The 26,558-nt window shown below is 50.2% G+C and overlaps 8 protein-coding genes across 8 annotated transcripts; 4 read left to right on the top strand and 4 right to left on the bottom strand.

The window, feature by feature from the left end:
- Positions 1-81: 81 nt before the first annotated feature.
- On the bottom strand, positions 82-2,212 carry N7458_002066 (protein serine/threonine kinase activating protein nimO; the record flags this gene model as incomplete). The annotated part of the gene is made up of 3 exons (XM_056905449.1): positions 82-201; positions 257-1,597; positions 1,718-2,212. The coding sequence occupies 3 exons, from the start codon at positions 2,210-2,212 to the stop codon at positions 82-84; spliced, it is 1,956 nt and encodes a 651-aa protein (XP_056769556.1).
- A 713-nt stretch (positions 2,213-2,925) lies between these two features.
- N7458_002065 (aminopeptidase P family protein) lies at positions 2,926-4,936 on the bottom strand (the record flags this gene model as incomplete). Its single annotated transcript, XM_056905448.1, has 10 exons — positions 2,926-2,955; positions 3,011-3,137; positions 3,194-3,312; positions 3,362-3,583; positions 3,637-3,670; positions 3,721-3,764; positions 3,815-4,207; positions 4,267-4,427; positions 4,498-4,662; positions 4,732-4,936. The coding sequence occupies 10 exons, from the start codon at positions 4,934-4,936 to the stop codon at positions 2,926-2,928; spliced, it is 1,500 nt and encodes a 499-aa protein (XP_056769555.1).
- Positions 4,937-5,516: 580 nt separating this feature from the next.
- Positions 5,517-6,379, top strand: N7458_002064 (pyridoxamine 5'-phosphate oxidase family protein; the record flags this gene model as incomplete). The annotated part of the gene is made up of 2 exons (XM_056905447.1): positions 5,517-5,580; positions 5,643-6,379. The coding sequence occupies 2 exons, from the start codon at positions 5,517-5,519 to the stop codon at positions 6,377-6,379; spliced, it is 801 nt and encodes a 266-aa protein (XP_056769554.1).
- Positions 6,380-6,905: 526 nt separating this feature from the next.
- Positions 6,906-7,938, top strand: N7458_002063 (SIR2 family NAD-dependent protein deacylase; the record flags this gene model as incomplete). Its single annotated transcript, XM_056905446.1, has 2 exons — positions 6,906-7,248; positions 7,319-7,938. The coding sequence occupies 2 exons, from the start codon at positions 6,906-6,908 to the stop codon at positions 7,936-7,938; spliced, it is 963 nt and encodes a 320-aa protein (XP_056769553.1).
- Positions 7,939-8,767: 829 nt separating this feature from the next.
- On the top strand, positions 8,768-12,264 carry N7458_002062 (putative SNF2 family helicase/ATPase; the record flags this gene model as incomplete). The annotated part of the gene is made up of 2 exons (XM_056905445.1): positions 8,768-11,803; positions 11,860-12,264. The coding sequence occupies 2 exons, from the start codon at positions 8,768-8,770 to the stop codon at positions 12,262-12,264; spliced, it is 3,441 nt and encodes a 1,146-aa protein (XP_056769552.1).
- A 2,494-nt stretch (positions 12,265-14,758) lies between these two features.
- N7458_002061 (uncharacterized protein) lies at positions 14,759-19,186 on the top strand (the record flags this gene model as incomplete). The annotated part of the gene is made up of 5 exons (XM_056905444.1): positions 14,759-14,821; positions 15,020-15,084; positions 15,203-18,491; positions 18,566-18,850; positions 18,902-19,186. The coding sequence occupies 5 exons, from the start codon at positions 14,759-14,761 to the stop codon at positions 19,184-19,186; spliced, it is 3,987 nt and encodes a 1,328-aa protein (XP_056769551.1).
- A 740-nt stretch (positions 19,187-19,926) lies between these two features.
- exg2 (putative exo-beta-1,3-glucanase) lies at positions 19,927-22,713 on the bottom strand (the record flags this gene model as incomplete). The annotated part of the gene is made up of 3 exons (XM_056905443.1): positions 19,927-20,344; positions 20,408-21,414; positions 21,466-22,713. 3 exons carry the CDS (start codon positions 22,711-22,713, stop codon positions 19,927-19,929), a joined length of 2,673 nt encoding a protein of 890 aa, XP_056769550.1.
- A 1,548-nt stretch (positions 22,714-24,261) lies between these two features.
- On the bottom strand, positions 24,262-26,352 carry N7458_002059 (serine/threonine-protein kinase; the record flags this gene model as incomplete). Its single annotated transcript, XM_056905442.1, is given in 8 exon segments — positions 24,262-24,499; positions 24,510-24,809; positions 24,868-25,352; positions 25,405-25,560; positions 25,623-25,827; positions 25,892-26,003; positions 26,074-26,196; positions 26,310-26,352. The coding sequence occupies 8 exon segments, from the start codon at positions 26,350-26,352 to the stop codon at positions 24,262-24,264; spliced, it is 1,662 nt and encodes a 553-aa protein (XP_056769549.1).
- Positions 26,353-26,558: the final 206 nt, after the last annotated feature.

The following is a 26,558-nucleotide window of genomic DNA, read 5'->3' as shown; positions in this document are numbered from 1 at the left end:
CACCGGGATGCATGTATGATTTTGACGAGGACCAAGGAGGCCTGGAGCTGAATCGTGGTGGTAATCGAGAACATCAACAAATTACTCGTCAAATTCGTATTCTTCCTTCAGAGGTCGTTGAATCTCGAATAGCAAGGCGTCGAGTTCACCCCAGTTGGATACATTTTGGGCGAACCGGCGGTGCTTTCTTGTCATGGTGTGCTATTATTTCTGTCAGTGTTTCATCTATGTTTGGTCCGATGTGGGTTGGACAAACCTCTTCAAAGTCATCGAACTTATCTCTACAATTCTCACAATAGCCGGGCTTCGGGTCTCTCCGTCGTTCAGGTTTCTGTGGTTGGGTATCATTGTGTTCGTCCCGTCGCCGCTTAGTTCCAGCTCCTTCCATTTGGTGGACATCTCCGTGGCCATTCTTCTCAAGAACAGCAGTTTTGTTAGAATCGTTCTGCTTGGAAGAGAAGGATGCAGATCCAGTGCTAGGACGCTGGGGTGCGGCCATTGATCCAGTCACGATACTGCCAGTGCCTTTCTCAAGGACCTTCCTCTTCAGTCCGTGGACTTCTTTACTCAATCCTGCTTTAGCACCGGGTGCGGCAGCGGTAGATGAGATCATTTGAGACCGGATGGCTGAAGTGACATTGGACGGCTGTACGCCAGATGCAGCAGGTTCACGACCGGTATAAAATGGTCCAGTGCGAGGGAAATGGGGAGGAATCAAGCTTTCTGAGCTCTTGCGTTCATGACCATCTTCAAACACTGGCTTCGTAAAAACGACCACAGGGTTTGCAGTAGATGGATCCTCTGGGCGCTTGGGTTTGGAAAGATCTGTAACGAGTTTGTTCTCAACAGGCCGTTCTGCGGGAACAGCTGTCGAGGGCTTGCTGCGAGAGTCCTCCACTTTCTGAACTGCAGCCTTCTTCTCTTTTTGAGCTTGACGTATCCGCTGACGGTCATACTCCTTTCGGCTTGGGGGTTCGTCAATGAAAGGGCATTTGCCTAGGGGGGCACTTCGAAATTGGGGCCAAGCACCATCCTGCCGTTTGTTTACTCGAGCGTATTCGCGCACCATCACTGGCTTGGTCTTCTCGTTCATATCGTGAATGTAGATGAAAGGCCCTTTGAACATCACCATCTCCATTGAGGCAAATGGGTCCCGATCAGATGGTCCATTCAGGAGTTCTTGTCGAAGAACGCGGGAGAGATCGTTCTCGCCACGACCGTGGGTAGTGCTACCACCGACATTCTTGCTTCGAGAGGCACTTTCATTTGGACCACCGATATCGTTGTCATTGATTGTGGTGATCATGCGCTGAAGCTTTTCCAAGGCCCAAATTTTCATACCCATCTGGCGGGCTCTCTGCAGAACATCCATGTTTCCTTGGTCACGACGTGCTTCAGTCTTCAGCGAGACGTGTAAGTGGGAATCGGCATTCTTCTCCAGAAGCGATGGATTCACAGTCTGCATGTTTTCGCCATTGGCTCCCTCTGTCCTGGTGACGGGCTCCTCGGTCGGACTCGTAGTAGCAACAGCTTCTGGGGGGATAGGGCGTGAAGTAACGACATGGGTCACGAGACGTGAGAAGAATTTCTCCTCGCTCTAAATTGTTATTCGATGGTTAGCAAAAAGAGATTAAATGCAAACGAGGGTGCTCGGACGAACACGTCTATCGACGAGACTGATTGAACAACAGATATGAATCAAGATGAATAAACTTACAGCTCCAAGAGCAACAACCTGGCGCGAGAATTTGCGGCGAACATCCTCGGGGATACTGTCGAAGTAAAAGACAAATTGTGGGAACGCCTTACGGTAGTGCCGCTGCCATTGTCGAATTGTATCCATAGTATCCGCTGAAGGCTTCTCAGTTCTAGATGGCTTTGGTTGAGGCATTCTTTCCTTTTCTCTCGCAGCCACCAGCTTCTTTTCGAATGCACTAGGGTTTGCGTTGTTGCTCCGACGCGCAAACAACTTGGATTCAGTGCCTTGGTGTAAAATGAGTCGGCTTCGATCCTGCTCTGCCGCGTCCATAACCTGTTTCTTTGGCGGCGGCTGGCCAAATGGAATCTCAATTTGACCGGATCTTGCTCGTTTGGCTGGCACGAGCCCGGCCCGATGGGGAGAGTTGGTAGCATTCGGCACGTTGGCGAGCGGGCGGCGAGTCGACATGTTCAGGGAGGGTTGAGGAGACGGCGGCACAAACACAGCAGCCATGTGTGATCGATTCCTCAAGATTGAACGCGTAGAAAGCTCGGGTGTATGGAGTCAAAAGGACGCTCTTAGAGGAGGGGTATTCGAGGTCGAGCACGCGACGTGCTACACGTCTTGCAGGGCTCGAACGAGGTCACAGAGGGATCATGGTAATACAGAGAAGGACCGGAAGAGCACTGAAGAGATCGGGTCAAAATGCAAACCCTCCAACTTGGAAAGACGAGGGGAGGAGGGTGAATGGGGAGAGTGGAAGGGTAGTTGGGGTAAAGGAGGGAAAAGCAAGTCGAAGGGCAAAGTCGTGTGGTGTGGAGCCCACTCAAGTTTGTTTTGGGCGTGCGCCGGACAACCAACGGCGTCGCGCGAAGCATGAACATCAACACGACATTCCTCCTCGACGGGCGCGACGTGCCTTTTCTCCGTAGCTTTAATTTCAAATCGATGCATACCTTCGATCGGATCCGATCTATACATCAGGTCTCCAGGACTTTGTTTTAACCCTGTCTGTCGTACTGGTCTGTAACTGTTCTTACCGTGGCTTCAGATGTTTACTCCCAACCTCCTAGACCAGCCACCGCGAATATCCTACTTAAGGAGCACTCAAACAGCCTCCCAATTTTGATGTGAGGTCAAATTATAAAATGGCTGGTATTGGTGCATTTATTGTACATTGGTTTTTGAGGGTATCTGAGGAATACTATACATACAAGATCGCCTTTCTAGCTACGCAGAGCCTCGATATCGGCAACCTAAACAAAAGGTCAATGAATCGTGGCAAAAAAAGAAAAATTGCAGAAAGCTTACCTCTTTGACGGCTTCGGGGGTCAAGATAATCGGATGGTCGTCACCCACGCACACGCTATCTTCAATACGAATGCCAATACCCCGGAAATGCGCAGGCCACCGCTCATCATCAGGGACATAGATACCACTAGAATGAGTTAGCGCACAACTTGGAGTATCAACGTGTAAAAAATGACGACGTACGGCTCGATAGTGATACAATTGCCTGCCTTGAGGTCATATCCACGAGAATATCCAGGGCAGTCATGCACGTCCAGACCAATATAGTGGCCTAGATGGTGAGGGAAGAGAACGGACATGGCCTGTGTCAAGTTAGCAAAAGTCCAATTTAGAACGAAGCAGACCTCGTACATTTCCGGAAAGATCAAATCCAAGCTGCTTGAGCTGGTCTTTCAGGCCATTCTCAGCGACGCCATGCAACTTGTCCAGAGAGAGTTTAGAGCTCTCACGGCACAGGGACAGACAAGTTCGATGCACATTGAGGACGGCATTGTAAAGATCCCGCTGGGGATCGGTGAATTTGCCGTTCACGGGCCAGGTGCGAGTGATATCCGAGATATAGCTTCCATGCTCCTAATACTATGTGAGTCATTGAACCAGGTCAAGGTTGAGGCAAAAGAACTTACACCGCCCCCGTCGACGAGGACTAAATCGCCATCTCTGATTCATCTTGTAAGCTTCGTTGAATACTCGGAGGCGTCAATACGTACTTCAGAATATCATCGTTCCTCGTGTAGTGAATGCTCAAGGCGTGCTATGGCTGTTAATCTCGGGATTTGGGACCTGGGCAAGTGTAGGACTCACTTTTCCACCAGCCACAACGGGAACGAAAGCGCTACCATCGCAGCCATTGACCTTGAACTGGTACTCGAGGAATGAGGACAACTCCTTCTCGGTCTCGAAGGTTTTCCGCATTGAATCGGTGAAAGCTCTTCCAGATGCCTGACCCAGCAGACGCAAGTGCACAACCTCATTCTCGCTCTTAAATGCCCGCATTTCGTTGAGCAGTGGCTTCAATGGCTTGACTCTCCGGTGATCGACAATTTTCTTCAATTTCTCCGATGCAACAGTAGGGCCGTAGAGGTATCGGTGGAGCGAAGACCTCGATCCGTCGAAAGCGGGAATGTCGGAGTAGACTTCGGTAGCGCCAGTTATGATCTTGGGCAAAATGTCACCAATTTGTTCAATGTTTCCTGTCTGTATTGCTCAAATATTAATCATTGTGATTCAATTGTTTCCAGGCACAAGCAACCCACCTCATCCGCGTTGAAAACGTCCATGGCAGCTTGGGTACCGGATCGAGCGCCATCCCAAAGCTCTGCCTTGGGATCTTTTTCTCGCACGTAAAGGTGAAAGATATGGTTGTCGCCGGATCCATCGTTCGCGATCACTGCGAGAGCATTCGGTTCGTTGAAACCTATCCGAAGGGAAAACCCAAGGAAACATTAGCGGGAATCCTCTCTTGCGAACAACTATTTCTCTCTTACCTGTCAAGTAGAAGAAATTCGTTTCTTGTCTATATTCATGGAAGATTCCTGGTGCCCGGTATTCCACCTCCGAAGCTGCAAGTACGGCGACAGCTCCCTTGGGAAGCTTATTGGCCAGACGAGACCGACGCTGGGCATATTCGAGAGCAGTAATGCCGGGAGTGACTAGATTGCAAGCACGTCAGTCCAACTTGATCAAACTCATCCTGCGCCCAGTAGGAAGACAGCACATACGTTCACCGGGACTGAGAAGGTGGGGATGTGTCTCGTGTAGGGGCTGGCCGAATTGCAGCTCCGCGGCGGCGACGGAGGTTGCATACGCCCTGCGGAGCGGCGAGTTGCGAGGCGCAAAGGAATGGCGCACTGGACGAGCGACGGTGCGGAGCGAAGGGCGCAGATGGAGAGCGCATTGTCTCGCGAGCGATCTGCATGCTGCCATGCTTCGAGAGGGTCAAGGATGGTGATTGAGGACTTGGGCCAACCGATTGGATGTTGTCTGGAGATATCGCAAAAGGTTGGTGACTGGGACCGAGTCGGCGGTGAGGGCCAATCACCGTCGCGTGGTTCGGCATCGTATTGACTTCCCCACGCCAAATACAACATTCGTCATGCTTGATCGTGAATATCGACAATTGGCAAGGTGACTCTGTGATTGATAATAACAACTGGTCAGGCTGCATGCTATCGGGCGAGATGACTCCCCCGAACCAATAAACCATCACCAACTGAATTGGCCCCCTGAACCAAGCGTTGACTCACGGCGCTACTCTTACCAAGTCCAGCAATCCTTCTTGCAGCCAATCGTACATCGCGGGAAACGCCGACACGGATAGGCCTTCTCGTTAGGGTGCCAGGAAGCGTGTCACGGAACGACCTTATCGTGAAATTACGAGCCGCCGCATTATATATATTGAAGCTTATTTCCATCCAAGATTGACCTTCTACTCCATCATTATTCCATTTACTTATACAGACTGAGTTACTGTACGCACTCTGTGTGACTCTACACAAGCATCACCATGGGACGGACACTTACCTATCCCAAGCGGATATCCAATACCGCCAACAGATACAAGCATCGCGGTTTGTGCCAGTCCTACTTATTCCATTCATGCAAACAAAATGAACTAACGACCTTGCAACAGCCACCTATGACCTGGGGCCCATTCACTCCATCATCAACAACTCGCAAGTCCTCCATGTCTCCTTCAATCCAGGGCCCGAGGACCCCTTCCCGGCCATCCTTCCCATGATCGGCCAGATGGGTTCCTACGAGTTCCCATCTGCAAGCATCGACGAGCCACTGGACTGCTATCTCCATGGCTACGTCAGCTCTCGCATCATGAATTTGGCCCGTAACACCGAGGGTGATGGTTTGCCCATCTGCGTTGCTGCAAGCAAAATCGACGGCCTGATTTTGTCTCTTACCCCCAACTCGCACAGCTACAATTACCGCTCGGCAATCCTGCACGGATATGCCAAATTAGTCACCGATGAAGACGAGAAATTGTGGGCAATGAAGCTCATCACCAACTCCGTCCTCACCCACCGCTGGGATAACACGCGAGTGCCACCAGACCGTGCAGAGATGCAGTCAACCGTCATTCTCAAGGTCAAAGTTGTGGATGGCAGTGGCAAGATCCGCGATGGTGGTGTCTCGGATGAGCGCAAAGACTATGGCAACGAGGAGATCACGAATCGCATCTGGACGGGCGTGGTTCCCGTCTGGGAGACATTTGGACAGCCCGTTGCCAGTGGTGATGGCAAGCTAGGCGAGGTTCCAGAGCACATCACCTCATTCATTGCGACGAAGAATGCGGAGAATCGCTCTTTGGCAGAGTCGGCGATCAAAGTGACTCTGCCTGCCGAGGAGCAGCATTGAATGGTCTTAGTCATGGTCGATGCTTTTGTGTTATGGTTACGAATGAGGCTTTTGTTCATGAATCTTATTGTCCTTGAATTTCCGTCAGTTTCTTTCGCTTGGTTTGATGTCTCTTGGTATATTATACCTGTCATTGTCATATGAAATAGTCTATCCATATGACGTTGAATGCAGATTATCGATTCGAAATAAATCACAGACCTTGGTGGGAGTGGATAGTCGTGTAGTTTTCTGGTTGCATCAGGATACTTAGTTCCTTTCCTGGAATTTTGCAAAATCTCGACATCCATCATGACCAGAAATGAGTAGATATACCGACTATGTATAGCTTTTGTTCGGAGGTTCAGACAGGTGCGGGGCTTGGTCCTGTCTTCAGAAGTCCCCGCAAACACAAAAAGATCGGCGCAGCTGAGCCCCACGTCGTGAGCTCCAACGGAACTTACCTGGTTCTCCGATCATCGATAAACTAGATTCAACCTTGTTCATACTCGACACTGACTGTTAACATCAGCTGCAAATTACGATCATGGCCTCCAAAGCCACAAAAGCGATTGCCCCTTCCACAGACATTCAATCCTTCACCGAATACTTGAAAGGCTGCCGGCGAATCCTCGCTCTGCTGGGAGCTGGCATTTCCGCGGCTTCTGGTCTCCCCACGTTTCGTGGTGTTGGAGGACTATGGCGCCAGTATGATGCAACCTCTCTAGCGACTCCGGAGGCTTTCGAAGACCATCCGGGGCTGGTCTGGCAATTCTACAGCTATCGGAGGCATATGGCTCTGCAGGCACAGCCGAACAAAGCTCATTACGCATTGGCGGAGCTAGCTCGGAAGAACAAGGACTTTATTACTTTATCCCAGAATGTTGACGGTACATACCACTTTTCAAACAGTGTTCAAAACTTATGCAGCTAATATTAAATCGTTTGGTCATTTTTCAGGCCTCTCGCAGCGGGCGCAGCATCCCTCCGAGCAATTGAACCTGCTTCATGGGTCTCTGTTCGACATCAAATGCACATCTTTCTACTGCAACTATACTCGGCAAAACGACTTTACAGATCCCATCGTGCCTGCCTTGGGTATCCCCAAGCAATCTTCATCGCCGACCCGATCAGAAACAGACAAGACAGGCGAAGAGGCATCGAAGTCACTCTATCAGGCCCTAGACGAGACAATCAAGGCAAAGGAAGTCGACATCTCCGACGCAAGCAACCCAATTCCCGAGTTGACACCGGCAGACCTGCCGCAGTGTCCCCAATGCAAGGGTCTTTTGCGGCCGGGCGTGGTCTGGTTCGGCGAGCCCTTACCGACCGATACTATCAAGAACGTGGACGATTGGATCGAATCCGCACCCGTGGACCTCATCTTAGTGATCGGCACGAGCTCAAGCGTGTACCCGGCGGCGTTGTACGTCGATACGGCCCGTGAGCATGGCGCGAAGGTCGTGGTGGTTAATATGGAGAAGGACATGCCTAGCCGTGGGACGTGCGACTGGTTTTTCCAGGGCGATGCAGCCCTTATAGTACCGGAGATATTGAAGAGCGTTATTGGAGATGTTTAATAATTCCATGAATACTGGGGGTATCCACGGACATTACACGATCATATAGAAATGAATCGATTCCAAGTTCTGAGCATGACCATGTTCCTATTATGTGCTGGCTAGTCGTAGTGACCCTGTCCACCCTGTCCGCTATCTTATACGGTGGAGTTCGACGGAAATATATAGGACTGGGTTTTAGCAAAACATCACCACTAGGTAGCAAAGCGTCCCATTTGCACCCCTCAATATTAAGATTAATTGACACATTCACATTTAACTACACTATTGACTCGAATGTAGAATGTAAATTTGCCCAAAGGGCAGCAACAAAAGCTGCTTGATGAACGTGTACTTGTATTACGTTTCTGATGCCTCAGGCCACAAGCGTTGCTGGGGGAATCCGTTCCCAAAACAAAAAAACGATTATCGATAACGTCGCCGATAGTCCATCCGTGTTTCTTTCTCTCCCCTCCCCCACTACTCTCGACAACCATTTCGGCAACCGACATGCTGTGATCTTGAGGTGAGTTGAAGCTGCCTAAGCATTCTATTTTGCTTTTGTCTCATTTCTCATTGTCCTTTGACTCTGGCCATTGTCCCTCGGCCGACCGTGTTCCTCGGACCTCGAGGGGAACCGTCATCAATCAGGCCAAACAAGCAGATCTAATCTAACAACCATGAGACGCGCATAGTGAAATAGCACCTCGTCAGTTATCAACAGAAAGTGCGCTGTCGCGTTTCCGATCACTCGTTTTTAGCTCGACAAACCCCACCTCTCCTGATCTTGAAAATCAACTTGACTTTACACTCAAAATCTCGGGTCTTTGAGTAGACCTTTCACATAAATATGGCCAGAGAAAGCAGCGCACCAAAAGAGGCCCTCACCCCGGGGAGGCCAAACGAGCAACACCGTCCTTCTGTTTCCCAGCAACCCGAGTTCGGCAAACCTTCGCCGATGGGTCAATCTCAGTATCGGCCCACGCAACCAACACAATCCTCTCAGCCGACCAGATCGAGCGAGACAAATCATCTCTTCAACATCCCCAAACCGAATCGCCCCCGTGCAGAGCATCACCGTGACCAGCCTCGAAGCCAGCCTCAGCACCCGAGCCATCAATATGGGCAGCAACACTATGAAGCTCCCCAGGTCCAACGACCTGGACCCGCAGTTGCTTCTACGCCAGCGAAACGTGGACCTTTCGACCCCTTCAAGGCCGTCCGACCCTCCGCCTTCAATGACCATCGACCAGGATATCCCTCGGGCGCAACCCCAATCAAACGCCCCGAGAATACAGATTGGACAACGCCTCGAGCTCCACGGGCACTCTTCATGTCAAAGGGAGCGGCGCCAAAACCATCGAATGGATCGAAGAATCTTCAGGCATTTATTGATTTGACCAAGGACGATTCGGGCTCTTTCAAGAATCAAATGGTCTCTACAAGCTTTGGTGAAATGGACGTGTACGGATATGTCGATTCCGAAAAGGCGACCGAGAATATTAAAGCGCTACTCGAGGGTGCATTCGAGGATGAGGAGGACCAATCTCATCAAAAGTCCAAGAGCAAGAAAAAGGGAAAGAAGAAGAAGAAGCAGCCGCAACCCAAGATGGGCGAACAGGGCGATTCGATTAAAGCCGCCAAGAAGGCCGAGGTAGATGACCTCGACGACTTGGCTGCTCAGCTTGAGGGCGTTACTGTGAACGATCCAAAGCCAGTGGAGCCGGCAGGAGTCTCCAACAAGATAGTCTCCGAAGACAAATCCGAGGCAGACGAAGACAAGAGTCTTGCCGCTAAGCAGGAGGAGGATCATGCCGAAGTCGATGAGAACGAGGATGAGGAGGACGAAGAAGACGACGAAGACGATGAGGAGGACGATGACGGGAGTGTCGAAGGCTTGAAAGTTACTCTCTTGCCCCACCAGATCGAAGGCGTGAAGTGGATGTGCGACAAGGAGACAGGTCAGCGCACCACCAAGGGAATTTTTCCCAAAGGTGGCATTCTTGCCGACGATATGGGCCTAGGCAAGACTGTACAAGCGATTGCCTTGATGCTCCGGAACCGCAAGCCGATAAACGAACACAGCGAGAATATCGACAAATCCGAGAAGAAAGACGACGATGAGGAGGCACCCCCAACCTCCAAGCTTTCCAAGAGCACTCTTGTTGTCGCGCCTCTCGCTCTCATTAAGCAATGGGAATCCGAGATCGATGACAAGGTCGAAAAGGCACACAAGCTTCGTGTCTGCTTGTACCATGGAGCGAACCGCGCGAAAACATCCAAGGATCTCCACACTTACGACGTGGTTATCACGACCTACGGAACACTGACCTCTGAGTCTGGAACTGCTGCCGCCGATAAGGCTAAAAAGTCTGGCGTGTTTGCGAATTACTGGTACCGCATCATCCTCGACGAGGCCCATACTATTAAGAACCGAAATGCCAAGGCTACGCAAGCAGCGTGTGTTTTGGACGCCAAGTATCGTTGGTGCTTGACCGGAACACCCATGCAAAACAATCTCGACGAACTTCAGAGTCTCATAAAATTTCTCCGAATCAAACCCTTCAACGACCTCGCTACCTGGCGCGACCAAATCAGCAGACCCCTGGCCAATGGCCGTGGTGGATTGGCTATTCAACGTCTACAGGTCTATCTGAAAGCATTTATGAAGCGCCGTACCAAGGACGTGTTGAAAGAAAACGATAAGCCAAAGCTTGGCGAGTCCGTACTCGATGCAGACGGCAATGAGAAGAAGTCATCTAACGGCTTCAAAATCGTGGAGCGTGAAGTGATCAGAGTGGACGCTGATTTCATGGAGGGAGAGCTGAACTTCTACAACCGCCTGGAAGCGCGTACTGAGAACAGACTGGAGGAAATGATGGGTGGTTCCAAGGTCGACTATGCTGGCGCTTTGACGCTGCTGTTGCGCCTTCGGCAAGCCTGCAATCACCCCGACCTGGTCAAGAGCGACTTGGCTGTCGACAAGGATGTTCTTTTGCAGAATGGCAACAGTGGAAGTCAATCTTCACAGTCCAAGTCGAACAATGATCTCGACGATGTTGCCGACCTCTTTGGTGCACTCAGTGTCGTGACAAAGAAGTGTGACGTGTGCCAGAGAGATCTCAACCAGGCCGATACTACGAAGGGTGTCACTCGTTGCAGTGATTGCGAGGCCGACTTGAATACTGACTTCATGAAGAAGGATAAGAAGAAGAAGCACAAGTCGAAGAAGGCTCACAAGGAAGAAAAACCCGCCGCACCAACCCGTTCACGAAAGAACCGCAGAGTCATTGTTGACAGTGATGATGAAGACGAGGACGACGCGGAATGGATTGTACCTGAAGGCCAACGCAAAATGCCCAACTTCTGCAAGGCCGGAGGCTTAGACGACGAAGATGCTGAAGGGGGCGGAGAATGGATTGGCTCTGATGATTCCGAGCCCGACGAGGATGAAATCGACTCCCCGTCTGGCAAGCACAGGGCCCGGCCGATTGTTCTAGATAGCTCTGAGGAAGAGTCCGAATCCGAGTCTGAGACAGAAGAGGATATCTATGAGAATCCCGAGGGCGAAAATGGAGAACTGCCTTCAACCAAGATTCGCCATCTTATGAAGCTTCTTCATAAGGAGTCGGGTGACTACAAGTTCATTGTCTTTTCGGTCTTTACCTCTATGCTTGACAAGGTTGAACCTTTCCTCAAGCGTGCCAACATTGGCTTTGCTCGGTACGATGGTCAGATGAGAAACGATCTGCGCGAAGCCAGTCTCAACAAGCTTCGCAACAACAGTGGCACCCGCGTTCTGCTTTGCAGTCTGCGTGCAGGTGCTCTAGGACTCAATTTGACTGCGGCTAGTCGTGTGGTAATCCTGGAACCATTCTGGAATCCAGTAAGTTGACTACGTGTATTGAAGTTGTAATTTGCATTCGCTGACTTTCCTGACAGTTCGTCGAAGAACAAGCCATCGACCGCGTTCACCGCCTCAATCAAACGATCGACGTGAAGATCTACCGGATGATCATTAAAGGCACTGTCGAAGAACGTATCGTCGATCTTCAAGATCGCAAGCGCGAGCTGGCCAACATGACCATTGAGGGCAAATCCGCCGCCGGCAAGTTGACCATGCGCGACATGATGGCCCTCTTCGGCCGCGACGCCGAGCACAAATTCCAGGACAAACAGGGTACCTTGGATTTCAAGCAACCCACTCGGCTCTTGAGCTCTGGCGAAGACCTTGGTTCTGGGCCTTCCTCGCAGTCTTCAGCTCGGTCGGATTCGCGAGACCGGAGCCGCCCGCAGCCATCCAATCGGCCGAGACCAGAGGACTCGGTGTATGGACGGCGCTGGTGAGATGAATGATGCATCATGATGGTGTGATGATTTTATTGTTAGGCCGGGATGACTAAGCTAGATTACCCTCTTCTGAGCAAGTACTGTACTTAATTCGTGCTGTTCTCCCCACGACAGTTGCATAATTGTGTAAATAACGGGGACTGCCATATTTTTGTGGAATGGTCAATGAACTCTTATTGCGCAGTAAACCCTTTAGGTAAATGCTGGAGAGGCTTAGGATGGGGGATGTAAGCGAGACTTGTCTAGCTGAATGGATCTAGCTGAATGGATCTAGCTGACTGGATCTAGCTGAATGGATCTACAAAGCTGAATGGCATAGTACTCGGCGTGCGACTAAATCCGGCGGAATAGCAGCAATACGTAGCCCTCTGATCTCGCCCCCCTATTTGGTTCGAAGCCATCTAGGGTCTCCTTAAATACAGTCACAATACTGCAAAAATGCATGTTATTGGGGGAAAAAATTACTAACCTGGAATAGCAAATGCTTGCTGACACTAGGAGGAGGAGGAGGAGAAGAAGAAGAAGAAGCTGAAATACACCTGTTCTGCCGATATCGCAACCAGCTTTCTGGGAGCGTTCCCCCAAGTACGATAGATTGTTGTAAGCGACGTTCAAGGATTTTTCTCTTCTTGAGCTGTCATTCCATAGCCACTGTCTGCCATCCTTTGATTCTCACGATCCTTCTAACTTTTGATTGCTTGTGAAAGAAGGAATATGGAACGCTTGCCTTATCCTTCACCTGAGAATTATCCGCCGGAGCTACCCTCCGCGAACATGCTGCGAATGTGGGCACACTCTCCTGCAACCCTTCGTCCTGGGCTGGCTCTGGGAACCGCATGTATTAGTTCGTTGTCTATCCCTGTGAATCTGCGAGAGATTCTTACACTCTTTTGTGCTGTTAAATTTCAATGTCAGTACATCTGGATACGACACATAAATGGCGCCAAAAAAGAGGGTGTCACAGCCAGCCAAATAAACGCCCTCCAAAACCGTGATCTCCGGAATCCTGAAGTGTGGGATGAGAGACAGATTGCTTTCCTCGTCTTTCTTGATGAAGTCATTGATTGTCCAGTGGCGCGGGATGAAAGCTTCCTTGAAGCAAGCAAATATTTTGATGAGAGGCAGTTAGTAGAGATGATTACAGCACAGGTTTGACTCAATTGCTGCTGTTTTTCCGGGTTAGTTACTAAGTGTGTCATCATCGCAGGGGTTCTATTATATGTGGTCTCGCCTTGCAACAACACTTCGAGTGACGATTGATACAGGAGTTTCCGGAGATTATGAAAAGGCCAAGCAATGGGCTAGTCCAAGTTGATACTATTGGTCTCACAAGGATGCAAGTTGCGTCTGTTTCACCTAACTATCATCCTCCCTTGACTGGTATCCCATTCTGGCAGAAAAGTCCGTCGGCGTGATGCTTCAGCACCTGTCAGGTGCGACTCAGGGCTTACTCTGTGTGTGTGGGTGGGGGGATAGAGCAATTTTGAGCTCAACTTCGTGGCTATTTCTTGTCTAGTATTTGAATTTCAAACTTTTGATATCTATAATGAACAAGTTTTCTATTATTTCACTACCTTGGCATGTAAATCTGAGGCTTTGAGACTATGACCGTGGAGCAACCCCTTAGTCTTCAGCCAGTGGCGTTGACTTCGCTAGAATTAATTGGCTGGTCTACTTGGGAATCAATCCAAGATCCCAACTGGTCTGGCAGCGACATTCGGAACTCATGCCCACAAGTGAGGTGTTATGAGGCAATGCATTTGGATGGCAACCTCCAAGTACTGGCCCGGAAAGCAAGACCGGAAAGAGTGATTCTGGAAGCGTGAGAAATCCTCCTTCGCCTATGAGAGGATAATTCACAATAATGTGTGTGCCATTGCGGGGACTTTCAATTTTCTGGTGAGTGTCTTTGCTCAAGAGCTGTACATGAAGAGCAGATAATCTTTGAATAACCTATTGTGGCTTATGAATACTCGAACAACAATTTAAAGTCGACTAGAGAAGGGTTGGAAGACTACAGCTCATCAAGTTTTATGAAAGTGAAAGGTACACCCGACCACTCCGGGCGAGAACCGTGGACTGCGAGTATAGTGGACTTTTGTCCAGACCAACTGTGAACTCTGGGTCATCATTGAAGAGTAATGCTTAGTTGAGCTTATTTCCCCTTTAAGCGGGGAATTCCCCACATGGATTCCTAGTATACCTTGTTGGTATCTACGTTTGGCTACTTCTTGTGTAGGGCAATAGGCTATGTGATGGTCGAACATGGGAGAATGTGGTGATTTGAAGACGTCTCACTCCATGACTTATTCAACAATAATAATACTTCGGAATTCTAATGAGCACGTTAACGTGGCAATTCTGTATAATACCCGCCGAGAGTTTCCCATTTGATCTTTGTCAAAACTCCAGACTCGCGTATGTAATCCCCGTGAATTCCTTTTTCTGCGCAAGAAGTTCCATGGCTCTAGACCATCGTCCACGGATCTCAATGGAATTCCCGGTGGTAGTCCCTGGCGAACCAGAAGCCATGACCGGAAACACATGTCTCGTGGTACGCTCGAGCTCTAGAACTGATAGGCGTTCCTTCAGAGAAAGAAAGAAGGCATATGGTTTGGAACTGGGAGGCAAAGACTGGCTCAAACTCCGCAAAACTCGGGATTGCCTCCTTTGACACTACGGTCTAACATGTCTATTCACCATATTTGCCTTTGTCACCCATGCCAACGGCTATGCTTCTAAACTTGTAAAGCGACAGTTCTATATCTTCTTTGTTGCTCCGTCGACGTTTTTGATTGAGGCACATACCATAACGTGGTGAGTTGGATTTCATAACTCTCGCCACGCATACCGACCCCTTATAATGTAGTCATTCAAACTAACGATAGTCATCCCACAGAATGAAACCCCACTAGACTCACTATCGGTCGTGCAGGCCTATATGCCAGGAAATGAGCGAGTCCTTTGAATCCAAGAACAACAGTGGCTGGAAGATAGTCTATCAGGGTCAGGGCAAATATGGCGACAGACCATCTGGCGAAAAGAAGGGGGTTGCCCGAACATTATCAGTCCCGAGGTCCGGTATATCATCTGACGCAAAGCGGCAGACACCTACAGTTACGGAGCTGCCCTCTTCAGAGTTGAAGTTGGAGCTCCCACAACTGGGTAGCGAAATAACAGAGCGAGTGTTCCCTGTTCGATCAGTCGTCTCTTTTGATTCAAATCCTTCGTCTGCTCTACAGACGCCTTCGCTGGATAAGCTCGAGACCCCTATATCGCCATTTTCGGACGCCTTTAGAAGAAGCTCGTTAGCGAACGACAATGCTCCGAAGCAGACAAATGGGGATAACGATGAAGAGCAGCGCATGGCAAGGCCAGATTATCTGACTCAGATGCATGAGAAAAGGCAGAGGCTCGTTGGGATATCTCCCTCGTCGAGAGTACCAACTCTCACCAACCCCGCCTCCATTAATGATCGTCTCCTATCCTCGCCTAATAGAGATCGGGCCTCGAGTGGAAGCTCTCATCAGAGTACAGGACCATACGAAAGGCTGTACAAGTCAATCAGCGAAGGAGCCAAGATCTTGAAGCCCATTCGGAGGTCCAAAGGGCTACAATTTTTGCATGAAGATGAAGACGATATTATTATTCAGTCTTTCGGTGCACTACTCGTCGTCACACAGTCTGAGGAGGATTTCCCCGTGGAAGTTGCCAGCACCAACACGGAGGAAATCTTCAACATCGCTCCGGACGACTTATTTGAACTGAAATCTATTTGTGCTATATTCTCCGATTCTCAATCACGGATCTTTCGTGCGCATGCTACTTACGTTTTGAGCGACGAATATGAAGTTGAGGAAGTTGGCCCCGAGGTCTTCTGTCTACCGACTTTGGATGGAAGCACTCAGCGACTCTGGTGTACAATGCATACGAGCAAGGCATACAAAAACTACATCATCTGCGAGTTGGAACCCGAGATTGGAGGTTCCCAGCAACTCATGGACAGCATTGATTCGGAGGGCCGGCGTCATCGAAAACCTCGACCTCTTAGCCAATTCTCTCAAGATGAAGCTCCTCGTCGGAAGACTCTTTCCAATACATACGACAATCCTGCTCAGGAGGCAGATAGCATGGATTCGGAACTTTTGAACATTCTTCCCCGCATTTTGAAGCGGATTTCAAGTGCTCAATCCCTGGATGCTTTGATTCAACACACTATCTCGATACTTCAGGATATGACCAAGTTCCACCGCGTCACTGTGTACCATTTTGATGGCGACAGAAATGGCATTGTTGTAGCAGATACCCTTGAGCCATCGGAAAACCTGGAATCATTTCAAGGCATGCATTTTCAGGAGTCCACCTTCCCCAAGGACCTCAAACGCCAGTACTTGAGAAATAAATTTTCCTTCTCTTATCGAAAGGGTGAAAATGTTTCGGAGCTGGTATATGGAGCTTCTACCAACAAAATGGCCTTGGACTTGTCACATTGCTACTTGACAGCAACGCCAGATGATCCTGCTAGTGACTCCACACAGACATCGGCCTGTGCCTGCATGTCCATCAGCATCAATGTTTTTGGCAAATTATGGGGCTTAATCTCTTGTCAGTCTTATGACGAAAGATTACGACTTCATCCGCTGCTTCAGCGAGTAAGCTGGTTCATTGGTGAAGCAGTGTCAAGCAATATCGAACGACTTTCCTATACCCTTCCGTTTCAATTGAAAGATCAAGCCGCGGAAGCGGCTTCAGAAGAAATTGCTTGTCCTTCCGGCGACCTTCTGGGCCTCTTTGGCTCAGATTATGCAGCAGCATCCATTCTGGAAAAGGTCAAGTTATTGGGGAAACCGGCGGACTCTCAAGAAGTTCTAGCCCTGCTGGAATACTTGCGAGCCAAGGAAATTGAGACCGTTTTGTGGTCGACAGATATTTCTGCTGACTTTCAAGATCTTGACTATTCTCCTGGTTTCCGCCACCTCGCCAGCCTGCTCTATATCCCGTTGTCAGCCAATGGGCATGACTTTATTATATTCTTTCGGACGTATCCCAAGACAAAAGAGGACACCAGTGCACTCGATCTCGCCTCCCGCCCGTTAGATTGGTCTGCTGCAGAATTTGGAAAGGCCTCGATGTTGACACTCTTATATCGGACATTCACGGAAATCTGGCAAGAGAGAGAAGTGGCGATGCAGAATAACCAGTTGATGAGACTCCTGTTGGCCAACACTGCACATGAGTTCCGCACACCGCTTAACGCCATCATTAACTATCTCGAGATCGCGCTAGATAGCTCCCTCAATCAAGAGACCCAGGAGAACCTATCCAGATCTCATTCCGCCTCAAAGTCACTTGTATACATCATCAACGACCTCCTGGATCTCACTAATGCAGAGAATGGACAGAAACTCATCAAGGACGAAGCCTTCAATCTCTCTGAAACCCTTTGTGATGCGACCAACATCTTCTCGGAGGAGGCCAAGCAAAAGAATGTGAATCTTCAAGTCGTGCAGCATTTGGAGTTGCCTCCAGTTCTCGGCGACCAAAGACGTGTGCGACAGGTCATCACCAATCTGATCAGCAATGCTGTCCAGCATACCTCTGCAGGTGCTGTCACGATCGAGTCGTGTATGATACCCGAGCCCTGCGAGCCTGGTCACATCTCCGTGGAAGTCGCTATTCACGACACCGGCGCCGGGATGTCCCTGGAGACGGTGGAGACACTTTTCTGCGAGCTCGAACAAGTTTCAAATACAGAATATATCCAAAGGCCAAGCTCCGGCGGGGGGAGCTGCAATACAGCTGTCATTGAATCGAGCAGTGTCCTTGGGTTGGGGCTTGCCCTTGTCGCTCGCATTGTGCGCAACATGGATGGGCAGCTGAGTCTCAAGTCCGAAGAAGGGACAGGAAGCTGCTTCAAGATCCGATTGAAGTTTCCATTGCCGTCTGGGGAAACTGTAAATGCTAAGGTGGCAAGTGTTGGCAGCTGTGGACACCAAACATGTCATCAAAATAGCGACGCAACTCCAGCACCGAAGGACAACACGCCCGGAGGAAACAATGGCATCCACTGTCACTGTGGCGATGACAGTTTCCCCGGACCCGGACCCGGACAAAAAGATAGCAATTGCTTGGATGTTGAGATTGCTCTGGCCAACGGCGGGTCCCGAAGTATCACCTTGGCTGCCCCGCACTTGACATCAGACAAACGGACCAAAGCCGTAGAAGTGAGTTGCATCTGATAATTCATGGAATCAAATGTCTTGTCTAGTCTGTTGAAAGTGACTGACAACTCCTTTAGGGTCTTTTCACCGCTCCTGAACAAGAAATAGAGGAAAAGACTCGTGTCTTTCTCAAAGAACCCAAGACGCCAGCCAAGGAGTCTGACACCACAACGGCCGAGATGGACGCAAAGTCAAAACTGCACGTCTTAGTGGCAGAGGATGACCCCGTCAATAGTACCATCTTGAAGAAAAGATTAGAGAAATTCGGTTACCAGATTCGCTTGACAGGTAATGGCAAGGAATGCGCTGCTGTGTACCGCGAGAACCCAGGCTCCTTTGATGCGATCCTGATGGACCTGCAGGTATGTTGAGCTTTTATATGCCACAAAATATTGAGCTAACCATTTTACCAGATGCCCATAGTCGATGGAAAATCAGCTGCCAAGATGATTCGAGAGTATGAGGTCCAGACCGACTTACGCCATGACTATGTACCGATTTTCGCGGTCTCTGCATCGCTCTTGGAAAAGGACCGCCAAACTTACGTAGAATCTGGTTTTGATGGGTGGATCATGAAGCCGATTGACTTTCAAAGAATTCATGAGCTTTTGAGTGGAGTGAAGTCTACGGAAAGACGAAGTGAGTGTTTCTATCGGTCAGGTATGTGGGAACAGGGCGGCTGGTTTGCGGGCAGTTGAGTGGGCTACAGGAATATAGTGAGAAAACAGGTACATATATCCATGAACACCACATGTTGAACAAGTTAAAGCTTAACCCAAGTGTAGTAGTATCCTGAATGCATAGAAAACTCTTTGGATAAAGTGCAGATTGCCCGCTAAAGGCCAAAATGGGTCAACTCGAGTAAACTCTTGAAGAAACATGATTTCTTTTGGAGAGAGTCGTTAGGTTAAGCAAATGTTCAAGGTTTTAAAGGCGTTAGTTTCAGCTTCTGACATCTCTCCAGAATTGAAGTTCTCCAAGATAGCTCTGACATCCTCCGTTGCGGGTGGCTCCCTGCCCCAGATATACCTATTGTTTCCAGTGATTCGGATGAGACTCTTTGAATGCAACAAAGGTCACATACGCGTTCGTACCGCCGAATGGCACTGCACATCTCTTTTCGATGAGCTTCTGCATTTCAACTTGGTCATGCTTACTCATCTGCTTCATGAGATCGGGAATCCGCCTTTGGCAGCTGATGGCGATGCCACCGACCTGGAAATTTTAAGAAGTTGAGTCCAATACGCCAGTCGATAATCGCATGAATAATGAATTGACTCGCCTGGGTATGATGATCTAAAATCGCACTGAAATCAACCATATACTATGAAATCGAGCCGTGTCCAGTAATATGCAGGTAGACCCTATGCAAATGCAAATTCACAGACATATCAAAAACACAAAGTCCAAAGATATCACATATATCATAACCAGAACCTCAATAATAATCCGCCAAACCCAGACTGGAGTAATCAGGCACAGTATCACCACACTTGAACGAAGGAGAATACGCCTTACTCGGCATAAACCCGTTCTTCCACGCCGTGCGATAACTCCACTGCGCCGCAGACTCGGTCCGCCACGTCCAGTAGAACCAGCCCTGTGCCATCTCAAAGGCAGACATTTGGGCTTCGGCGTACGTTTGAAGCCACTTTTTGTATTCGTCCGAGAAGTCGGTAACGTCGGCGTTGGCGTTGTTGCAGCTACATGTCCCTGCGTCGGCGGTGGGGCAGTATGCGGTTGATGAGCTGGTGTCGTATGTTCCTTCCCAGCGGGTACCACGGCCTACGTTGTTGAGGTACTCTGCGCAGTCGGTGTCGGCTTGGGACCATTCACCACAGATGGTGGGGCCCCATCTAGCGAGTGTGTTAGTTAAAGGTTCCGTTGGGGGGAAGGAGCAAGACGGCCGGAGGTCTTACCCCGAGCTGGTGCTGTTGATATTCTGAATCATAGAGTACCAGCTGTTGCAGATGATTTCCACCTTGGCGGTATGGTTGAGAACAATCTCACCAGTGTTAAAGGTAGTGTATTGATGGGTGTCGAGGTACATGTTATCAGGATGGTCCTTGAACATGTTATCCCACTTGTCGAGGTTGAGAAATCCATCATGGAAGACAATCGTGGCCTCAAGACCGTTCTTGCGAACAAGCTCGGCCGCTTCTTGCGTCCAATTAAGAACCTTCTCTACGGGGAGAGAGAGCATGAGGGGTTCATTAACAAGGCCGTAGATTGTCACGATATTCTTGTATCGATCCTGCGCAAAGAATTGTGACAACTGATCATGGATTTCCAAGGATCGCTTTCGGTTCAATGTACCATTTGTCCCGTCGATCCAATCGATTTTCCCTTGGTGACCACTGTGATTCCATCCATTCTGACTGCCAGGAAGACCGTGAAGATCCAGCTTCACTCGGATTCCGTATTTGCGGCAAAATTCGATCGCGCGCAAAAGGTAGCGCCAGGATATCTTGGCCACATAAGGGTCGTCGTCATAGGTTGTCACTGCCCAGTAGGAATATTGGATGCGAACATGGTCGAGTCCAGCTTCTTGAATTTCAGCAAAGTCCGACTCGGAGAGGAATGTTGCATAGTGTTTCTCGATGGTATTTGCCGCGGCAGAGCCTAGCTGCTGCGAGAGCGTCCATTCATCAATGACACTGGAAGAATAGCCTGCAAACAGAGATGGTGTAATGAAAGGTTCGATGGAGAGCCATCCACCAAGGTTGACTCCGCGAATTGGTTGCGAACCATATGGGAACTTCTGGTTTAAAGGCGGCACATTCGCGTTTGGCCTGGCAGAGTCGTCCCATGAAGAATTGAGGCCCATAATGTACAACCCACCAACGGTCTCGTTGGTGAAAGTGACATTGAAGCCTTCAGTTTCGTACCAAGTGAATGGATCAAGATACGTGCCTTGCGCATAAGACTGGAAAAGTCAATTAGTATGCATTCTGAAGCCAGGTTTGTCCAGACTTACCGGAATACTATCTTCACTAATCCCGTTGAGATTTGAGTTGGACGACGAACCTGAGCTGGACGAGCTGCTCGAGGAATTTGGACCGCCACCATTCTTATTCGCCTCTATCACAGCGACTGGGATGATAATGGCCAGTAGCAACAGCAGAGCAACAATTCCCCCAACAACCAGTCGCTTCTTCTTCGACCAAGAGGCCCAAAACTTCCACTTGGACTGTTGATTACCATCCTCGTAACTGCCATCCCATCTGTCTTCCTGCTTCCAATCATCCTCCATCGCAGGCCCACCTCCTCCACGCTTGCGCATCTTCATTTCAGGACTCCGACCTTCTTCCAAATATGCACCAGAGACAACTCGAGCTCCAGACTTATGCCTCGATCTTCCTTCGGCAATCTCTGCACCAAGAGCCCCAGCAGCAGCAACTCCCGCGCCCGCCAACGCAGCCTTTTTCCTCTGTCGTCGACGTTCACGCCGCGCCTCATCCTCCTCTCGCGAACGCTCACGGCGATCTTCCTCATCATGCTCAGACGCTAATCGCGCCATTGGGTCCGCCTTAAGCAAATGCGACGCACTGCTCGTAGACTCTGTGCTCCGATGCTTCCTAGCAACAGCCGCAGCAGCCGCAGCCTCTCGTTCCCATTCACGATCGCGCTGTTCCTCTCGCTCACGCGCCTTGCGTTGCTGTCGTCGAGCTTCGGCTTCAATATCCCGCGATCTCTCCCTCTCCCTCCCGCTTTCCTCCCCGCGCGCCCGATGCCGTCTCTCTCTCACATCCTTCGCCGGACTCCCCTCATCCTCGATATCCCGGCGCCGACGATGCCCATCCCGATCTCGCTCGCGATCTCGCTTCTTAATCGGCGACGTAGCAGGCGACTCCTTCGCTTTAGACCTCTCTTTTTCCCCCTCCCTGCGCCGCCCCTCCACAGCATCACTATAAGCACGCTCCTCCTCGCGCTCACGCCGGCGTCTCCTCTCTCTGCGTTCCCCTCTCCGCCGTTCATCGTAGTCACTCGCATCCCGCTCGCCAGTATCATAAGAATCGTAGCCCTCCTCGCCGCGGAATCGGTATTTCCCACGTGCCTGGCCAGGACTAGACACGGCGCCTTCGTCGTCTTCATCGTAGCGACCGCGGATATACTCGCGTTCGCGATCGCGTTCTCGTCGGCGCTCCCGCTCGCGCTCGCGTGCCCGGTCTCGTTCTCGCTCGCGCCCACCGTGGCGGTCCCGGCTGCGAGATTGACCCGGCATGCGAGCTACCTGGTTCGAGGAGTGTGAGGGGGCGAGTCGCTGGTGAGGGGCCTCGTGCCCTTCGGGCCGATCTTTGACTTGTTTGGCTGTTCAGTGGTAGATCTGGGGCTAATCTTTGTGGGCGAGGAATGCTGGACGAGCGGTGTTTGCGGAGCTGGCTGATTTCCCCCGCGCGACGAAACGTGTCGAGTGGTATGCGGTACGGTATTAGGCCGTTGGAATGGAGATACGGGTCAATTAGAAAGTCGCCAATCGTGACTTTGGTCGTAAGAGAGCTTGAAGGAGGCTCTGTAAGCAGAGTCGAGCTGATGGTAGAATCTCGGCGATTTGGTGTTTTGCTTTTGCCCCATGCGCATTAGTGCGGAGGGCGACGTAAACAGCAAGACAGGACACGCAATCCGGGATTGGCAGCGCTTGGCCTTGGATTGGACGAGGAAACACAGTTAGGTCGAGATGATCTGTCTCGAGATAAAGCGATGGTGCGCTTATTCTAACTTCAGTGGAATCAAGGCGGCTCGCAGCGCGTTGCGTTGCGCCGCAACTGATCCAGGTGGAGCTTTGAGGCCGTGATAGTTCACTCCCGAGCTGGTTCCTCTCAGGTCATCTCGAGAGTTGCTGATGTCAGATCAAATTCTCAAAGGCTCGAGTTACATTTACTATTTTTATAACTCCTTGTCAATATTTACTGGAAAGACTTGGCACAATATATCGTATTTCACAGAGACATGGCATTAAGGACACATTAAAATACACTTATTTCACTGGCCACCTCCGAGTACAATGCAACAAGCCCCAGTCCTTTCTAATACACCAAAGCCAGAGAAAGAGAAATGAATCACAACCCGAAGAGGAAACATGTGTCGTATCAAAAAAAAAAGTCAGGGTATGAAAACTCCAAGACAGAAAAGAAAACAGATGATTGATGAAAACGTAGCGTCGAAGAGACAATGCCTGGTTTAGGAAGGCTACCAGCATAGTCGTTGTCAATATGAATAATGGAGGAATCTGTCCACCTGTACAGTTTGTGATAATAGTTCAAGAGCAAAGCATGAATGAGTATGATGCGGAGAAAACAAGGAGAGAAATAAAAATCAATAGAATCAACAGTCGCTGGGTCCGGGGAATCTAGAAGAATGAAAATCGAGGCAGTGAATTGCAACGGGTGAGACCATCCAGAATCTTTGCTGCATGAAGATAATGCAGAATACTATGTGGTCGAGAATTATCCCCAAGTGAGGTCCAGACATAGTCTCTCCGACATGATGACAAGGTGATGATCCATCGCGAAGGTCGAGACTGGCAGTCCTCGGACTAATGGTGAAATAGATCGCAGTTTGAGGCCCTTGGTGGACCAGTGATCACAACCGGTCATGTCAGTTTTGGGAGACACAGACACGACGAGCTTCTGGGGCACACAGGAAGGTCGGGTGAGATAAGACCGAGGTAAACCCTGGTCAGTACAACAAGAACCGGTAACCCGTTCATGGAGGATTTGTCCTTGAGCTATTAAAGCCGGCCACCAATTCTTTTTTTGGCAGATCAATCTGTTCAGCTGATGATCTGTCGGGCACCTTCCTTGCCCAGAACACCTGGCTCGGTAGGCTTGGGGCTGCGATCGCGGCCCTTCTTCCTGCTCAGGAACGAGAGCATGCCGCTGTTGGCTTGCTTGCCCTTGCCCGCACCCTCGAAGCCTTCGGCCGGGAGAGTAGAGCTGTGATCAGCGAGCTCGCTCCAGCTGCCCGCTTCCTCCAGGACCATTTGTACACCGCCACCCTTGCTCATTTTCCTTGTAGCACCGCCAGGACGAGGCGCCGGGGGCAATGGGCGGTGGAAAGACGGGGCTGGAGGCATAGGTGGAGGCGGGGGGTGAGGGCGAGGCACGAGTCGAGGGTGAGGGTGGTTGGGGACCGGAGACCGAGTCATTCGGATCGAGGTTCTCGCTGACACCTGTCAGATTATCATTGTGGGAGATGGCGTGGAAGGAACGCTCATGCTGTGGTGGGGATGAGTTCCGAGCGGAGGAATCGGGTTGTGAAATTTGACGGGAATGAGAAGTAGATGTGGCGGTAGCAATTGGAAGGCAGTCTTCGGGGTTACTATAAAAAGTAAGTAAGGGAATGCCCTGTAATACAGTCGTTAGAATGGTCCACTCACGTTGACGCAGCGATAGCTTCCGCAGCATTGCCTTGGAAACTAGCCAGAGTATAGTCGAATGGCTCAAACATCGTCTCGATCAGGCGATGGAGCTCATCCTCGCGAACCTCCTTGGCGGTTGCATCTTCCCGCAGTTCCGCGCGTGGCTTTTGTCGACGAGCGCGAGCCTCCAGGGGTGCCTCTTCCAACAGTAATTCCTCCAGATCATAGGTCGCGTCGAAGTTGGTTTTGTCGCTGGAGGGACGGAAAACTGGAGAGTACTCTTTCCGCTCGAGTGCATCAAAGTCGATATCGGCAAAGAACATGTGCGAGGTGAAACTTTCGAAGCCGATGGCGCCAATACGCCGACTGCGGTCTTTCTCCATCAATGCCGCCAAGGCCCGAAGACAGGGGACGGACACGGCGGGATTGGTGACATAGTACTTTGGCTGCGCTCTCTTAATGTTCTCGCTGAGTGTCTCCTGACTGCGTCCTTCGAATGGTCGCTACATCAACGTGTTAGCCCAGTAAACGTTTGAATGCCGAATGGAAACATACCTTGTTGTAAATGCACTCATAGAAGGTAACACCTAAAGACCACCAATCGACTTCAAAGTAGTAACCGCCACCTTCATACACTTCTGGTGCAAGATAAGCCAATGTTCCCGACTTGCTCGTGAGAGGCTTCCCCGGTCGGAAGTCTGACGCCACATTCTAGATGAGGTGAGGACGATTAGTGACCGAAGGGGTAGATGTCCAGAGGTTGTGCAACATACGAAATCAGCCAAGTGAACGTGTCCCTCCGAATCCAGCAGCACATTGTCGGGCTTGAGATCACGATGAATAATGCCCTGCGAGTGGATATACCTCAGGGCACAAGCCAGCTCTGCCATCCAAAATCGCACTGCCTCCTCGGTGAAAGACTTCCGCGAAATATGAAACCGAAGATCGCCGCCATTCATCAGGTCCACCACAATGTAGCTAAAATAGGAGAAAATCAGCCCACGCACACTAGCTGAAAATGGATAGGATGGCCGAGACTCACATGTATTCCATATCCTGGAAGCTGTACCGTAAGTTGCAAAGGAACGGGTGGTTCAAGTGCTCCAGCATTCGTCGCTCACGAATGATGTTTCGTACACTCTCCGACCGGACAACTAAAGCAAAGCGAGTGAGTTTGGGTTTCAGATGGCGGGATGTCAGATAAACGCGGGGATGTAAGCATACCCTCTTCTTTGCGAATATACTTGAGGGCGAACGTCAAACCAGTATCCTTCCTCTCCACGATACGAACTTTTCCAAAGGCACCCTTGCCGACCACGCGCAGGAGGCGGAAGTGGTTGAGGTTGACTGTTTCGGGAGGGAGTCAGTATATTGCTTTTCTCAACCCGAGCCGTCGGGGCTTCTAAAGCCCTTCGACGCGTGTTCGGTTTGCAAATTGAACGGGTTCCTGCTAAACATACCCGCATCGTTGCAAGCCACCGGCTTCCCCTGAGAATTACCCATCTTGATGGGGACAAATGATGACCGTAATAAATTATTTCCACCTGATCTTTTCTCGCAACATCACACTTGGATTGTAGACCCTCGGAGATGCTATGTCGACGTCCGATGCGCCCAAGAAGGAATCTGACACGTGGAAATGGAGAAATCGAAAGTCGTAAATGGTGAAATTCAACCTCCGACGTCCATGAGAGAAGGTCGAATGTGGG

Source organism: Penicillium daleae, assembly GCF_028827525.1.
Source record: "Penicillium daleae strain IBT 16125 chromosome Unknown utg000002l_segment0_segment0, whole genome shotgun sequence".
Taxonomy (NCBI): Eukaryota; Fungi; Ascomycota; class Eurotiomycetes; order Eurotiales; family Aspergillaceae; genus Penicillium; species Penicillium daleae.
Note: the sequence above shows the minus strand (reverse complement) of the source record. Positions and strands in the feature narration are given on the sequence as shown.